We start from the raw sequence: 17,864 nt of genomic DNA, 5'->3' as shown, positions 1-17,864 counted from the left end.
ACGATTCCCGAGTAAGCCGGTCGATTTGACATATGGCGCGAGTGTGTGGTGGCAAAACTGTGGGACTAGTGCCGAAGTTTAGGAAGTTCAGGCTACATACACACACACACACAGACACACAGACAGACAGACACACAGACAGACCCACACAGCCACGTATAGGGAGCTGCACACAGCTCCAAAAACTGCTGACAAATACAAGTTTATTGCTGATAGTGTGAGGAAAAAGTCCTTTTTATGCCTTATGTAAAACACTACACATACTACAGCACTAATTCCTTGCTTCACATATTTTACCATTGGTAAAAGACTTTGAAGTCCTGTACATACAGTACATTATATATACAGCATATACAGTACACACACACACACACACACACACACACACACACACAGGTTGAGTTAGACACATTTTAGCGACATCACTTCTGCAACATTTCATCATTCTAATTTTCTCATTTATTCCCACCTGTACAGATGCATTTTTCAGCCATCCTTTCTTGGAGCCACCGTCCACCATCAAAAAATGTAAGTAGGAAACGAACCCAAGGACAATGTTAAACATCCATCTCTATCTGTATGTATCTTGTAAAAGTGATAGATTTAACACCTATTACGTTATATTTTCATATTTTGCTTATTGACTATTTAGAGACAAAAGGTCATTAGAGTAAAAACAAAGTTGTGTTATGTTCTGTATAGATGCTAGGATTGATGTCTCCCTGTTGTCATCATTTCTTTGCACAACACATTTGTTTTCTTAACACTTTATTTACTCGATCACTCACATGGTTGTCGGTTGACAAAGGTTCATGTTACTCCGACCTTAGACTGACCGGCGTCTAACATTGCTATAATTTTCAGTGAATTAAAAAAGATTAAGAATCCACAAGCACAACCCAGAAAGGAAATGATCAGGAAAGAAATCAAAGTCTAGGTTTAATCCACTTAATAGTCATGGGTCAGAACTAGATCAATCAGGAGATCAACCATTGTGATGTAGACCTGCCGCTATTTAACATTTTTCTTTAAGAAAAATAAAATGTGCACAAAATAGGGACGCCAGGATTAATATGGTTAACCGGCATGGAAGCAAACTTAGAGACTAAATGCAAGGTGGGGAAATGGCAAGGGAAACCCAGGTGAAGGGATTGAGGTGATAGCATGGCATAGTGACCATGAAAACAAATGACCAAATTGAATGAACGAATGAATGTGTACAGGGAGATCGGGAAGGATTCATGACAGTCACCCTGGATGCGAGTGACAGCTAAAATGTATACATTTTAATGACAAATTCATTCTGTTTTCCCACCCAGCGTGTCCTGTCCCTGTCCCAAGCTCTTCCAACGCTGTGACAGACGGTTCACCCTGTGTCCACTACAACTCCCCTCCCGTGAGTTCAATACACAGACACCTTCAAACTTATCTTTTGCATGCACAGCTGTTCAAACATGACTGTTTGTTGTGTTTGTCTGTGTTTTGTGCATTTCATACACAGAATAAGAATAGGAATAAGATTTGATTTAAAATGTATAGATCATATATCAGTTTGTGTCTTCGCATTTAGTATGAGATGCAGATCATGTGCGTGTGTCACGCCTCAGCCCCATATATGGACATATTGTGTCAGTCTCATGTGGTCTTTCTATGACGTCAGACATCTATGATGTCAGACGTCCGTCATCTCCATATTTGGGAAAATATGGCCACATTTTGTCAAATTTGCCCAACTTAAACAACCAACCGTGAGTCACAGTTGTAAATGAATTCCGTCATGTCCCTTTTATGCCCATATATGGAAATCCCTGATGTCATCAATATTAAGCCCATATCTGAGAATGCCCATATATGGACAGTGTCAGTCTCTATTTTTTCGGGCGGCGCGACCTGGCCCTGGTACTATGCATGTTGTCGTACAGATTCTCAGTAGCCATGTCTTGAGCTTAGTAGTCGTGAGAAAGCAGTGGAAATGTCTTCCCCAGGATGTGATTTCTCTTTATAACAAGGTGATTACATTAGTTTGACAGCCAGATCTGCTGCGTCTGGTCTCTTACTGTAATTGCATTGTCCAGCAGTCCCTATAGGACGTAATCCACTCCTCCCTTCCTCCTCCCTCCTCCTTCCTCCTCCTCTCTCTCTCTCCTCCAGTCGCTCCCTGACATGCAGATGCTGGCTGAGGACACACTGTCATCTCCCCCACTCGGCCCACCCAACTACCTACAGCTGTCTAAGGAGTCTGCCGGCAGCACCAGTAGCAAGAACTCCTCCTGTGACACAGATGACTTTGTGCTGGTACCACACCTGTCCACTGAGAGCTGTGAGTTCAACACATGCACGCACGCACGCACGCACGCACGCACACACACACACACACACACACACACACACACACACACACACTTAGTTCACATGACACTTACATACATGCACATGCACAAAGTGACATGTGAAGCTAAGTGAACATGAAACCAATGTTTTCCATTCCCTCTAGGGGGCTTTCTAGGTACTGTACACTGTATACGTTACCTAGAAAGCAGCATATAGCTAGAAAGCCATGCTCTTTAGACAGCTACTGTATCTAGACAGTTTATGTACACGTGTCTCTCTAGTGTTGGTGTCTACCTACGTATGCATGTGAGAAGAGATCACATGTAGTACACAAATGGTATATCTACAGTATGTGTGTGGTTTTGCCTACTCAAGTCTACTCAGGCATTTGGCAAAGTTCTTGCAGTTTATCCAGCTGGCATTTGCCTTTTGTTCAGGGCAGGAATTTCAGGGAGGCAATGAAGGCCATGGCCGTCGTTGCCCCTCAGTTTGGCCTTGTCCCCCTCAAAAAATAGCATGCCCTAAGGCCACAGTGGCCTTAAAGGGCAAGTTCACCTCTGGGACAACCAGATCTTATTTTATTGATGTTTGGGACAAGATCAACACAATCCTGAGTAATTTTTTGTGTTCAATCTGTGTTTGGAGATATTTTAGTATTTCAGCATGAATGATGATGGATTTTGCATCATATGATGCAGCATGATGCATCATATGATGCAAAATTGCCCTTTAATGCCCCAGCCCTGCTGACGGTACTACTTTCTCTACTGTCTCTGTCTTGTCAATATGTAGACACTAGTGTCTAAAATCTTGTTTCATTTGATGGCCTTCCTGCCCTGGCATTTGGCCTTTGTGCCCTCAGATAATGGAGAACCCCAAAACCCCAAAGTGGCCTTGCCCCTAAAATGTTAGAGTAGAAGTAGAAGTCTGGTATTCAGAATTGACTTGAGTAAAAGTATAAAAGTGTTGGCATCAAAATGTACCAAAAGTAAAAGTACTCATGAAACATAGATGCCTCTTTTTAAATAGTTTGCCCGTGGAATGGCGGCTTCAGTGTACTGCTGCACATTTCAGAACCTAATTATTTATGTGAAACATGTAACAAGGTCATCTTATCACACCATTAGCTGTAAGGGAACACAAGTGTGGACAAGCATACCTAATTACAACTTCACCTGTAATCCAAAGAGTAATGACCACCTCTAATCTCTCTCTCCACCGTTCCTCATCAGACGACCAGCCGATGGGAGCAACAGGGCGCCGGGCGTCCACTGAGTTCCTCCTGGGTGGAGGGTGAGTGTACTACTGTTGCTTTACCACATGATGCTTACATTCACCGTACCTTAACCTTCACCGCTCAGGAAGTCACCCTGAATAAACAACCCAAAGAATGGCCTGTAATCAATGGTTGACCAAACCCACCTGCTTATGCCACTTTCCTTTTCTGTTGGATGTTCTCAAGTGAGCATGCAACCCAAGTGTGTGTGTGTGTGTGTGTGTGTGTGTGTGTGTGTGTGTGTGTGTGTGTGTGTGTGTGTGTGTGTGTGAGAGTGTGAGTGTGAGTGTGAGTGTGAGTGTGTGTGTGTGTGTGTGTGTGTGTGTGTGTGTGTGTGTGTGTGTGTGTGTGTGTGTGTGTGTGTGTGTGTGTGTGTGTGTGTGCGCGCGTGCATGACTGTGTGTGTTTGTTTGACACTGCCCTATGTGTGTGTATCTTTGTGTTAAAACCAAACCTGAGACTGATATATCCCATACCAAATATATATTTTATATATACTATACACATATGGGTTAGTGTTTGGAAATAGCAGGTGATTGTTGGGTCACTGTTTCAAGCGAAAACAAGCAACAGGCTTGACTCCCAGTTAGTTATGAGCGGCTGTGATTCTTTGCTGTTTTGCTGGATCTCTGTAGCAAGTGTCTAAACTTGACTCTTGCGCCAAAATGACGCAAGCAAATGTACTTATTTATCTATTATTCTAGATAAATACATACCGTTTCTGAATGTAGATTTCCAAAATATGAGTTTTTGTTTTTGGAATTCTGTGAATCGCAGCTCTAACAGTCAACAGAGCTACCAGATGTGTCCAATAAGGTGGATGTTACACAGTAAAGGGCATTCACACTGAGCACTGTAACATATAATATAGTAATAATATAGTTTTAAAATCGTTCTAAGCCAAGTGGATGGCAGTGTTCACACCAACTATAAAAGAAAATACAATGGCGGAAGATATAGTTATAGTGGGAATGGCGCTTAAGACTTTAAATATTCAAGTAAATGCATAAATATGGTGTAGGTCTGTATTGTAACTGTTTAGTGACACTGGAGTCAGAATAAACAGCTCGCAGGCTTTGATTAGATGAGGTTTGAGGCCAAAAACAAACCGAATGCCTCATGCCATTTCAACCACTGTGTGTGTGTGTGTGTGTGTGTGTGTGTGTGTGTGTGTGTGTGTGCGTGTGCGTGTGTGCGTGTGCGTTTGCACACCAATTGCATGTGTTGTGTCTACTGTGTATGGTCACGTGCGTATAGGTCCTCATTCAACTCGGCTTCTATTTCTATGTTTATCTACAGTATAGCCTTACGTCTTTAACTCGTAAAGTTAAAGTTCATGTCTCCCTCAACACGTCTTAATTTATAGCTACAACATACATGTATATGATCTCTCTGTGTAGAACGGCATGCAGACTAGTTTATGATTGCTCCCCATAGAATGGCATTCAGTTACAGTTAATATTTTAGTATCCCAGCGCAGTTTCATTTTTTTTATTCAAGTGGAGGTTAACAGAAAGATTTTGCCAGGTGCGACCAACATGAATAATGGAGCAATAAAAGTGATAAAGCCAAGCCATGATCTTCAGATAAACTCATCACAGCTCAAAGTTGGATGTATAACACATCACAGTGACTCTCTTAATGGGTATTGTAGAAAATTAATGGAAGAACTTGACAAATTACATGCAGTTGACTTCCTTGGCATCTTAAAATCTAGCAGTGAGCAGAACCGTAACAATAAAAATCTGATTATGTCCATAAAGGTTTAACAAAATGGAAAGCTTGATGCTCAGCCAACACATTTATAGTCCACAATTTATACTCCATTGTACGATATAGTGTTGCGTAGCAAAAATAGTAATCTACAAGCTTATACCACACGATGCAGTGTAAAGTTTAACATTTGGCCGGTAAATTAGAACCTGACACATTGGCCAGCCAAATAAAAAAGACCTAGAGGAAACCCTGACGCATACAAGAGCTTTTATCAGTGCATCTCTTATACCAACCAGCATTGTTTTAATGAAGCATTTTGTTGATAGAACAGTTTGTTGATAGAACTGATGTCCTGTATGTCCTTACTGTAAGTAAAAGACAAAAAGAAATGCACATTCCAAAGTAACCTACTAGGTTGAGGGTGCTGGATCGAAAGTGGATACGACTACAGTGTATGTGCAGATTTTATTATTTTCCTTATGTAAGCACTGTCATGAAGCTACCGGTAAAGTTAATGCTTTGCATTTACACTTGCGTGATGGGCAACATTGCTGGCATTCTGACATGGTAGGATAGTGTGATAGTGCCGATATGAAAGATATACATTTGCATATTTAGCTACTTTAGATTACTTAAAATAAAAATAGCAACAATATCTCTTAATCTTTTAACTCTATCTACATCTTTTCACTCTCCCATTTTAATGCATCTATAAATTATTTTTGACAATAATAAAAATCTGTAGCAGTCATGTAATCAAGCAAACCATCCAAGAAATAGTGGGCGCACACACACACACACACACACACACACACACACACACACACACACACACACACACACACACACACACACACACACACACACACACACACACACACACACACACACACACACACACACACACACACACACCTTGGCATGATCTTTTTGCTAAGGTGCCAACTTATTCGGAGCCAAAGGAGTCATTCCCTGTTCTGAGCACACACACACACACACACACACACACACACACACACAGAGAGAGAGAGAGAGACCGCTGATCCTGTGAATCACATCCATGTCCCTGAGTGACTTGTTTATCCTCAGGTCTCTGCATGACCCTAATGGATTGGATGGAGCGGGGGAGAGGAGAGAAGCAGACAGAGCAGGGGGAACTGAGGCTGTGGAATGAGAGAGAGAGAGAGAGGTGGGCGGATGAGGTACTGCAGGGAGTGAATATCAGGCTGCCGCGTGCAAAGAAAGCTAGACAGAAGAAAGAGAGAGCAGCTGCCAGGGATGAACGAGGACACAGCAATTAGCAACAATGAAAGAAATGGTCAGATCAAAAGAAAAGAGGATGATTATAGAGGAACGACAGGCATCAGTACGTTGGCTAGAGCTCCCATCCCCCTTGTAGGCTGATGGTTATAAAAACAGGTCATTGGCTTTAGAGTCTTTCCCTGACTCCCTCTATCGCTCTCATTATATCCGATTCAAAGGGGTTTTATTAGCATGGGAGCAAATGTGAAATAAAGAAGTAGCAGGTACATAAACACACACACACACACACACACACACACACACACACACACACACACACACACGCATACACACATACATGAGAAGAATACAGCAGCAAATGTTCAAATATATTTAAGGTATCTTCTCTGTTTGTATGTACAGTAGGGCTATGTAGTGAAATCATTACGGTGCAGATGTACTCATAATGACTCCTAGTCTATTTAGGGTGGTTGGATTCCATTTGACGTCCTTTTCCTGTCACCAGAGCTCACAACTCTTGCCGCTGTGTTTGCACATTGCTCTACTTCACCCTGTAGGTATTTTTGAGCGGTGCTGACTGCTCCAATGCGTGTCTGGGTGTATGTCATGTGTTTTTCCAAGTGTTTTTTTTCCATGGCCATCAAATACTGAAGTCGTATGTTCTCCAAGTGTTTTTCCATTGTATCAAATGTCAAATACTGATGTTGTATGTCCCTATCTTAAGACATCATCATCATCATCATGGGTGCACAGTCGGACTTCTCCAGAGTCAGGTCTGACTCTGGTGGCCTTTCTTGATCGTGAGACTCAAACAAAACGAAATGCCACATGCTGTGTGTGTGTATGTGTGCTGTGTGTGTGTGTGTGTGTGTGTGTGTGTGTGTGTGTGTGTGTGTGTGTGTGTGTGTGTGTGTGTGTGCGCGCGCGTGTGCGTGACTGTGCTCACGGAGTCTGTACATAGTCAAGAATTTCCTTCGTTTTGGATCAGTTACAGTAGTCAGTTATTTTGCCATTGTGTGTTCTCCGTTTAGGACCAGGTAGCATTTCAGCCTCTCTCTCTCTCTCTCTCTGTCTTTGTCTGCTACTTTAAATCACTGCCTCTCTACAGGCTGCTCTCGTGTAAACCTCCAATAAACCTTGGTTTCAGTCGATAAACCTTGGAGCCACCTGGAGGGAACAAATAAAGTTCACTTTTTCACTTGACCTTCTGCTGAACGTGGTTTGCCTACCTGGTGGGCATTGCTCTGCTCTGCAGTGTAGATAACAACGAATTTATTCACTTCTTATAACTTCATGAATTAAACAAAGAAACCTCTTTATGGCTCTTTGCCCTGGCTGTGTGTGTGCGTGCATGCGGGTATGCGTCCATGCCTCACGTGTATTTCTCACCACACTACATCTGGATCCTCCCTCAACTCCAGCTCATTACATAAGACTAGACTCTTTTCCTGTACACCCTGCCCCCTTTCCCCATTTTTTTTGTTGTGTGCCCCCCCCTCCTCCCCACCATGGGTGAACCAGAGGTGACTTTTTGGTCAAGAACATTTTGTCCCAGCTAACATAACAAAGGAATGTAAATGAGCGCTGTTCCTTACTCTGCCCCTTTTCTGTGTCTGCTAAACAGAAGGGGACCGCCCCAGCACGTGCCATTGGCTTTCCCCCAGAGCACAGCTGTTATGGCCCTCCCCTTGCCTCCTGCCACCTTTCACAGGCTTGCTTGAACCTCATTGGTTGTCCCTTTGTGTGTTTACATGGAAGCCCGGCCCCCTTTGTAACTGTGCCTGCCCTATTTCTTTTTCCTTTTTTTCAAGCAGGGATGAACTTTGGTTTCTGGAGCATACTCAGTTGACACAATGCTTTCTCACTGATGAAAACAAGTGCCTCTAGGACATAGACGTTTCAGTTCTTCCACCCAATACTTTATCGTTTCATCCCCTTTCTACACAACAAGACGACCGTAGTGGACTAGCTGGGTTTTGGGAATGGGTATTGAGCCCCCTGCGAACGCGGCACAGCTGTGGAGGCATCAGCCGCGGCACAACTGGTTAACGCTGCTCTTCTCGCCCCTCTCCCCCGCCAGGCCTCTGCCCCAGCAGCAGCCCACGCCAGGCCAGACCGCCATGGTGTCACCCCGGGCAGAGACCACCCCCATCCCAGTGCCCACCCAGGTGCGCAACTACCAGCGCATCAAGCAGAACCTCTCCAGCAGCCCAACCACCACGCTGTACGGCTCTCCCAGGTAAGTCACGCTTCTCGTCTGGTGGGTGGAGGGACGACTTGAGGTTTAAGCACCCATCCCCCTTGGCAGTTGCAGTCGTTAAAGTGACTCATTTGCCTTGCCTGATTTGCGTGTGAATGTAGAGGTTCTGTGGAAACATCACAGCCACTTATTTCATCTGATAATAAGGTAACGTCTGCTCAGGTTGCATCAGCCTTCAAGTGTCAAGATGTTGCTGTGTGGAGCAGCTGAAGCAGATGGTAGGGGGGGGTGGCTTCATTCAGGAGATGAGCTGTTGTGGGTTCCCATTAGCAGTCTGTTTTCTATAGAAATGGGAGAGGGCCACGGGGAACAGGTGTATTTACTGGTAGCACCTCTTTTGTGCTCGCTACCTTAGGTGGCTTGCTTTGCAGCATTGTATTGTTGTTGTTTAATTGTATTGTGCGTGTGTTTTCACCTCCTTGTTTGTGAGGTTTTTTTACCCTAATCTCTTCTGTGGCCATATGTTTCTTTGAGGATTATATGCTTCTTCTCCTGTGATCACAGGCCTCAGCGCCCTGACACCTGGCCTCCTTTCCAGCAAAGAAATCATTCATGTTTCAGAATGTACAAAACAAAATGTATCTACAATGTGTTCAACTGTGTTTCCAGGGCCACAATATACGTATATAGAATACATTTTATTTGGACATTTTTGTATTGTTTGAAGTTTATATCCTGGACTCATGTCAGTCTGTCTGTAGGAAATAGGTATGCCACCAAGATCCTGTCCCTTTAACTTAGCTTGTTAGTGGGTCAGTGTGTAACACTTTCACCAAACCCATTATATTATAGTAATACAATATTGTTTTCATGTGGAAGGTGAATGTATCCATATTATTTATAACCAACAATTGATTTACAACCAACTATTTACAAGTAATAAGAGATGTTCAATTTAAGTGTGACATTTTGTTTTGAAAGAAAGAAAGCCCATAATGCAAAAGAGCTCAGTAATGTTAGCAAACGCGTGCCTCTCACGTGTACAGGCAGCTGTGTTTGAGGATTGTTGCCAGACGACTGGGAGAAGTTAGAAACAGGAAAGACAGCGAAGCAAAACACACAGCTTGTTGAAGCCAAGACATTCCTTGAAAGTTATTTTAAATTTCTTGGAAACCATAAGGTTACATCCATGTCGACCGTGATTGGTCTTGTTTATTTTATTTCTTCCCGTGGGTTATTTTTTACAGAGGCAGTTTTCAGTTGTATGTTGTGGTGGTGAATATGAATGTTTCTGGTGTTGTTGTCCAGGTCTGGCACAGTGAGGCGTTCCAACACCAGTCCCATGGGGTTCCCTAAGGCGTCCTCTGGGTCCCCCAGCTCCGCCGAGGCCCCCCAGACCGTGGGCCGACGTCTCTCCACGGGCAGCTCCCGCCCCTACTCCCCCTCTCCTCTCGGTAAGGACACGTCCTGACATGTCCGTCTCCAGACGGCATGGAGCATCTCAGCAGCAGCCCACACAGCTAAATCCACATTTTAACCACTTAAGCCGCAGCTTTTTATATTTTCTTCCAAAAATAGCCGATCTACAAGCTTGTATATATAGATAGCTTGTAGATGTTCCATTTTTCACGTCTTTTTATTTAGCTTATACTGACATGCTCAAAATAGATGATGCCGCAAATGCAGGTGCAGTAGTGGAAAAAGTACTCACATGTTTTACTTAAGTAAAAGTATCAATACTACAATGTAGAAATACTCTGTTACAAGTACAAGTCTGGAATTCATAATGCACGTGAGTAAAATTACAAAAGTATTGTCATAAAATTACTTAATACACCAAAAGTAAAAGAACAAAAATCCACACGTGTCGCGATGCGACCCGTTGTGAGCTTGTAGATCGGCTATTTTCAAATAGCCTATGTATAAAACAGGGCTGAAGTGGTTCATGTATGTTTCATAATATAATAATGTATTACTGCAAAGTAACTAGTAACTAAAGTTTTCAAATAATTGTAGTGGAGTAAAAGTACAATATTTGGATCCGAGATGTAGTGGAGTAGAAGTATAGAAAATTGAAAATACTTAATTACTTTACGCCACTGCTGAGATGAATGTCAGATGATGTGATGTTTGATGTGATGTTGGAGCAGCAGCTAAAGGTGGTGTGTTTGTGTGTTTCCCAGTGGGCACCACCCCCCAGCAGCTCAGCCACTGTTGCTGTGGGCATCCCCAGACTCATGAGTCTCGCAGTCGCAGCTCATCTGGAGGTGAGTGAACCAGCCGGGCCTGCGCAGCTACACAACTCCAGCTAATCCAGACAGCAGTTAACTGTTAATTGATCATATTCATTCACACGGCTGCTGTCAGTACACCATGGCCTGACCGAAGAAAAAAAATCATTCACACAAGCAGGACAGCACACAAGTATCCACTGAAGTGTCGGTTAAGCCAGTGGTTCTCAAACCTTTTCATGTCAAGGACCCCCAAATTGACTCTTATTAGCCTTCGGACCCCCCATTTGAAAAGATATGCCAGGGACCCTCATATACGAGAAGACGTCTCTAGCAGTGATTTTCAACCATTTTAATTTCATGGACTCCCAGTTTGACATGCATTGGGCTACGAACCCCCATTCAATGGTATTTATAATACCTCTTGAGACCTGTTAGGGTCCATTTGGTTCCATTTGTACATTCTCTGAGTTACATTACCCATAAAGGGTCCATTTGGTTGGCAGCCATTTGGTGGTCATGCCAATGACTGTAAAGTGAGTGTGAACATGCCAGGATGCAAACAGCTTTCTGACGTCAGACACACAAGATAAACAGCTATTTCTGCTGTTGAGACAATAATAGCAGCTGTCATAAAGCTACGGTACAGTTTGTTTTTGTTCTGTTCTCTCTCTCTCTCACTCTCTCTCTTGCTCTCTCCTTACCTTTTTATCAGCAGTTTATTATTAACAAATCCACAGTGAGTCAATGTTTCTTAAAACGTTACTGGTGCTTTATTAACACACGCCACACACAGACACACAAACAGACAATCATGTGTGCACATTCATACACAAACACATTCATTCAACCACGGATGTCTCACAAGTGCCTCTGTTTTTTGTGTCATGTGGTTTGTTGTCATAACTGCTACAGACAGCCATTGCCGAGCAGTAGTTTCTGTCTGCCAGAAAAACAAAGCTGTTACACCAGACAGGTTGCAGTGCTGTACTTTGTCAGAAGTACACAAAAAACGACTTTATAATTCTGATTATGAGTCGAAACATTGGTCTTCACCCACTATAAAAAGGCTTTAACTGCCCGTGTGCTCCAGTACATGTTTTCTTCGTATAGACCGGTTTCTTGTTTACAAACATTGAGACTAAATGCACAGCTGAATGTATCATGTAATCAATTCCCACCAATCCCCAAACCTGTTGTTTTGGGGAGCGCTGCCCGAGCGCTGCATGGTTTCTATTTATTGGCTAATTTTGGTACCGACCCATCAGTGTGACGTGGACCAGAAACCCGTCTATTGCTACGTGTTCTGAGACACACCGTGGCCTGCATTTTACAGCCAAGGCACAGAGAAATGACACTTTCTACAGATGCTGTGACCTATAAAGTACACCTGTCTCTCTGCTCTCTATTCTGCTGACTTTACAACAGTAAAGTGAAGGCTCATAAAACACTGTAGTTGCTGTGTTTGACTTTGTTTGGAAGTGGGTGAAAAATGCGGTTGTTAGCAGACTCTAGAGCCATCTAGTGGTGGCAGACGTTCCAGTGGGAAGGGAGCTTCTGGTGTTGTAGAGACGGCTGCGTTGGCGGCAGGTTTATCTATCGAGCGATGATCATTTCCGGTTACCGTTGTCATCTGCCGTATCCGTCAAAAGCTTAAAGTCGTTATTATTGAATGCAACTCTCTCAATCCACTGCTAACCCCCCCCCCCCCCCCCCCCCCTCTTGCGCGACCAGGCTCTCCCATCCCGTCATCCCAGTTGTTGGGTGCTCGGCTCCATAGCGCCCCCACGCTGACGGAGGTCTACCAGACCAGGCAAAACAAGCTCCACAAGCAGCTGTCGGACCCCCTGCAACATGGCACCTCCTCCTCCAACTACCCTCCCTCCTCCAGTCACTCCCCCCAGCTAGGGCGCCCCGCCAGCCTGGGAACCTCCCCCACCAAGCACCTGGGCTCCTCCCCACGCACCTCTGACTGGCTCCAGAAGTCCCCTCTGCCCACCATTATTGGATCACCCACAAAGGTCAGCTAATATCTTAGCAAACGTTGTTGCCAGCAACATTGGCAGAATTATTTGCCCCCAGGAATTTGAATAGTTCTTTCTTTCTTTCTTTCTTTCTTTCTTTCTTTCTTTCTCTCTACCTTTGCAAAATAATTATAATATATTCTTCCTTTTATATACATTTACATAAGTAATAATCGTTATAAATTGTCAACATAATCATATCTTAATGGAAATGTTCCCCTATTATGGGGTTCTTCTCTTGTATTTGTTGTTTTCGTTGTTTTCAATTTCTTTTGGTTTAACTGTCTCGTTTTTATTGCCTCTAATATTGTTGTTGTACTTAACTGCTGTTGTGATTGGTGCTGCTCCAAGGTGAATGAGGGACAATACAATTAGATTGAACTGAAATTAACTGAATGTTGATGATTACTGAACTGAACTGTATGATAATTATTAGGTTAACTGGAAGACTTGCACTTTTACACTCCAGATAAAATATTTTCATTGCAATCTTTAACAGAAATAATGAGAATTAACAACTGTGCTAACCGCTTCTCCCGCTCATTTGTGTTTCATCTGTCAATCAGACCATTTCGGCGCCATTCAAAATCCCCAAAACACAGGCGTCCTGTAACCTGATGGCTCTGGCTGACAGCCCCACACCCGCCAAGACACTGCCGGATGCCCGAGAAGTCTGCACCCACCACTGCACCCCTTACCCCAGCGGACGACAAGCTGCTCCTGAAGGCAGCAGAACCACATTTGGCAGGTAGGACACGCACAAAAAGCTCCTGTTTCCTGTCTGCTTGTGTCCCCCCCACGTGTGTGTGTGTGTGTGTGTGTGTGTGTGTGCGCGCGTGTGTGCGTGCGTGCGTGCGTGTGTCAAGACTAAGGTAGAATCGTGATTTCTGCGGCTTCTCCGTACCATTGTCACTCAGACACACCCTTTGTCTTTGTTGTCTAATTAAGTCAAGTCAAATTGATTTGTACATGAATCACTATTACAGTCTCAAAGGCCTTACATGCCCACATTTAACAAAGAAAACAACTGAAACCACACTCCCTGTCTGTAGACCCTCAATCAAGCAAGGAAAAACTCCTAAGAAAAAACCTTGATTGATGAAGAAGACAAGGAACAACCTTGAGAAGGATCACAAAGAGGGGACTCCCTTCCATGGTGAAAGGATGCTACTGTAACGCCTCTTATCCACTAGCCTAAAGGAGAATTCCCCTTTGATGGGGCGAGATATTAGGCTTTTGGTCAACAAGCAGAGGCTCTTGAGCCACTACTGCTACACAAAATCCAAATGCATAGTATTAGTAGAACAATGAGGGATATTTAAGTCCACATTTGAACACCCAGCTCTTCCCTGTGTCTACTCGGGGACAATCGATTTGTCTTCTGTGGAACCCTCCATTAACGTTCTCCGTGCTCTCTCCACAGGTCAGTCAGCACCGGCCGTCTGTCTGAACCTCCGATCAGAATCACCCTGGGCGGGCAAGCCTATCAGGGAAGCACAGACAGCCTGAACACTGAGCGACCTATGGACACAGGTACACATGGCCGTCTGCTCCCTTGCTTATCTAACTAACCACCCTTTCTCTCACATGGTCTAGAGCAGGGGTGGGCAAATTTGATGATGGCGAGGGCCACTATATTTCCACCTTCACTCCAGAGGGCCACATTGCATATTGTTACGTCCTACTTTGTCATTCTAGTATCTCATACAAAAGAAGCAAAAATAGCAGATCTACAAGCTCAAAACGCATCGCGCTGCGATGCGTTTTGAGCTTGTAGATCGGCTATTTTTGCTTCTTTTGAATTGGAATCCTGAATTATTTTTTGTTGTTTTTGAATTGGAATCCTGAAATGTAAACTTTTTATCTAATTTCAAATGCATTTAGTTATATAGTCATGTTAACTTTGTGAACCTAAATACAAATACATTGGACATAAAAGAAATACATTTTAATACTACTATACTAGTCATTAAGCTACTAATATTGACTGTCGGAATTAAAGCAGGTCATGTTAGGAATTGTAACAGCTGAAATCAGTAATATATCAGTATTCCGGTATTAAACTGCGGGCTGCATTAAGTGAAGGTGGGGGCCGCATGTGGCCGCCAGTTGCCCATGTATGGTCTAGAGCGTATTGACATTTATGACGCTGCCTTGACTAGCTGTTCAACGTCACGGCTGACGGATGTGTTTCCTCACTAAAAGGGGAGGAGACACCCGCACATTAAACAGCAGTGACACTTTTCTTGTGTGTCGCTGTCACCCTCGCATGGTGGCTCTGCACATTTACAGTTGCTCTAATGGCAGAGAGTGTTGACTGACAGATCTTCTCCCCCCCTCCCTCCCCCCTCCCCCAGCCCCTGCAGGTCCGTGCTCGCTGGTTCAGGGCGGGGCGGCGAGCCCCCGCACCGTCCTATTCACCGTGGGCTCGCCGCCGAACAGCAGCACCCCCCCTACCTGCAGCCACCTGGGCACCAGGCCACGCACCACCTCAGGTGAGACCCCCATGCACCACCTCATGGGTTAGGAGTAGTTCACCCCCAAAATGATGATAAATTTACCCCCATTGATTCCGGATGGAGACGCAAATGCATTTGTGTCCCCATCCGGAATCAATGGGGGTAAATTTACTACAATCACATTTTTGTCTTAGGAATGCGACAAAAAACAACGAATATTATTGAACTCAAGTCTCCATGGCGTGAGTAATCAATAGAAAAAAAGTCACTTTGGGGGTGAACTACTCCTTTAAAGTTGCTTCAACTAACAACTTAGTTCACTGCTGTAGAACTGCTGATAAGGATAAAGTCTCCTCTCGGTACTGCACACTGTGTGCCTTCCCTTTCTGCTGTCGGGTGACTTTCACTACTTCTGCCTTCTCTCGTGGAGGACGTTCTGTCTTGTTCTCGCTTCATCTTCCTGCTGGCTCTATGTGTGTATAGTCTCAAATGCAGTAAAGACCTGAAACACTAGACATATTTTTTCAAATTCCAGAGTTGGAAAGGATCATGTTCACTTTAATTCAAGTTACTTTATTATTGTTGTTGCAAGTTGCAGTGAAATGTAGCTTGCAACTCCCCGGGTGTGATGATCAAAATATTTGTTTATCTATTTTGGGTACTAGAAACTAATACCAAAACAAAGGGAAACCATGAATAAACGGATAATTCTAAATAGTCTCCACGTCTTCTCCTCAGTGGGCTCCAACAGTTCAGCAGGTTCCCTGTGCTCCACCAGTGGGCGGGTGTACGTGGGCTCTCCTCCAGGCATGGCGATTGGCACCTCGCCCCCAGGGGGAGGCGGGGGTCACGGGGGACCCGTGGCAGAAGGGGGCCCAAGCAGCCTGCGCTACGTCCCCTACGGAACGTCTCCACCCAGCCTGGAAGGATTCATCACCTTCGAGGCCCCAGAGCTGCCCGAGGAAACACTGATGGAGGTGAGGAGAGAGAGGGAGGGAAAAGAGAAAGAGAGGTAGGAACAGAGAGCAAGAGGAGAGAGGGAGCGAGCGAGAGAGGGAAGGGAAGGTGAGGAGCGGAGGGGAGGGGAGGGGAGGGGAGGGGAGGGGAGACATGAAAGAGAATCAGGACGTCCGTTTGTCAGTGTGCGTGCGTGCGTCCGTGTGTGCGTGCGTGCGTGTGTGCGTGCGTGTGTTTGTGTGTGTGTGTGTGTGTGTGTGTGTGTGTGTGTGTGTGCGTGCGTGTGTGTGTGTGTATGAGTACAGATTACAGCGTGCAGGCTCAATAACAGGCTCAATAACAACTCCAGTATCAGCCAGTAAACATAGGAGTAACACAGTAACTTAAAGGGTCCAATCTGTTCCCGTTGCAGCGTGAACACACAGACACACTGAGACATCTGCAGATGATGCTGTCTTTCACCGACTGCGTGTTGGAGATCGCTGCGGTGCGCGCCGGGGGACCAGATCTGGGCATGTACGCCCCATCCATCTACCCACCCCAGGATAGTGTGGTTGTCGACCAGATCAGCCAGCTCAGCAAGGAGTGGGGGTGTGTGAAAATAAATATATACAGCTATACGAATACAGTTCCTTGGCAAAGGATTTACCCTTAATTAATTAGTGATATGGAAATTCTAGACCAATACTGTCTAGAATTAATAAATAACAGCAAATATCGTCTGATACTGATATCTGGCCGATACCGATGGTGCATCCCTAGAATTAATAATACTTAATAATCTGTCTTGTCTTAGTGGTCATCGTCTGTACAGAATCAAATTTAGAACATTGATGTGGCAGAGTCCCAATCAATGTGTGTATTGAAGAATGACTATTTACCATAGGCCCTGCAATGCATTTCTTACTCCCCATAATGAGATTTCTTTGTCTCTATTAGGTTTGTGTTTGTCTATTTCTCACTTTGCTTTTTGTGATTTTTTTTGCAAAGCAACCAAGTCAAACCGCTTCTATTTGTAAAGATACTGATTGTAGTGTGACTCTGCTGCCCCCTTCATTCAGGCAAGTGGAACAGCTGGTGTTGTACATGAAGGCAGCTCAGCTCTTGGCCTCTTCCCTCCATCTGGCCAAGGCTCAGATCAAATCAGCCCAGCTCAATCCTTCCACTGCTGTCAAACAAGGTAAAGATACTTCAGATTGGAAAGTGGCCACACAACCCACTGCTTTGCAGGGATCATTTGTACTCTGCAAGGGCAGCAGTTCTGAAATGACATTGTTAAACTGCTTTCAAATGCAGCGCGTCAGCAGTTTTGAAGTGAGCAAACTGCAACATGAATGCCAAAGTATTACACACTTAGCTTATTTCTCCCAAAAAGTGTAAAGATGATAATATGGATAGGAAAGGTTC

At 44.3% G+C, this 17,864-nt stretch overlaps 1 protein-coding gene across 1 annotated transcript in view; it reads left to right on the top strand.

The window, feature by feature from the left end:
* Window positions 1-17,864, top strand: part of ulk2 (unc-51 like autophagy activating kinase 2) — a 54,096-nt gene that overhangs the window by 28,237 nt on the left and 7,995 nt on the right. Inside the window, exons 11-24 of the mRNA XM_080730867.1 lie at window positions 478-528; window positions 1,320-1,396; window positions 2,152-2,320; window positions 3,564-3,624; window positions 8,667-8,825; window positions 10,095-10,240; window positions 10,970-11,053; window positions 12,752-13,038; window positions 13,608-13,789; window positions 14,465-14,574; window positions 15,399-15,536; window positions 16,239-16,477; window positions 16,870-17,048; window positions 17,519-17,637. Coding sequence (XP_080586993.1) covers window positions 478-528; window positions 1,320-1,396; window positions 2,152-2,320; window positions 3,564-3,624; window positions 8,667-8,825; window positions 10,095-10,240; window positions 10,970-11,053; window positions 12,752-13,038; window positions 13,608-13,789; window positions 14,465-14,574; window positions 15,399-15,536; window positions 16,239-16,477; window positions 16,870-17,048; window positions 17,519-17,637 — 2,001 coding nt within the window. The remainder of the gene's footprint in view (window positions 1-477; window positions 529-1,319; window positions 1,397-2,151; window positions 2,321-3,563; window positions 3,625-8,666; window positions 8,826-10,094; window positions 10,241-10,969; window positions 11,054-12,751; window positions 13,039-13,607; window positions 13,790-14,464; window positions 14,575-15,398; window positions 15,537-16,238; window positions 16,478-16,869; window positions 17,049-17,518; window positions 17,638-17,864) is intronic.

The sequence above is a fragment of the Nannobrachium achirus genome, assembly GCF_963921795.1.
Source record: "Nannobrachium achirus genome assembly, chromosome: 8".
In the NCBI taxonomy this organism is placed as follows: domain Eukaryota; kingdom Metazoa; phylum Chordata; class Actinopteri; order Myctophiformes; family Myctophidae; genus Nannobrachium; species Nannobrachium achirus.
This window is presented reverse-complemented; position numbering and strand designations above follow the sequence as displayed.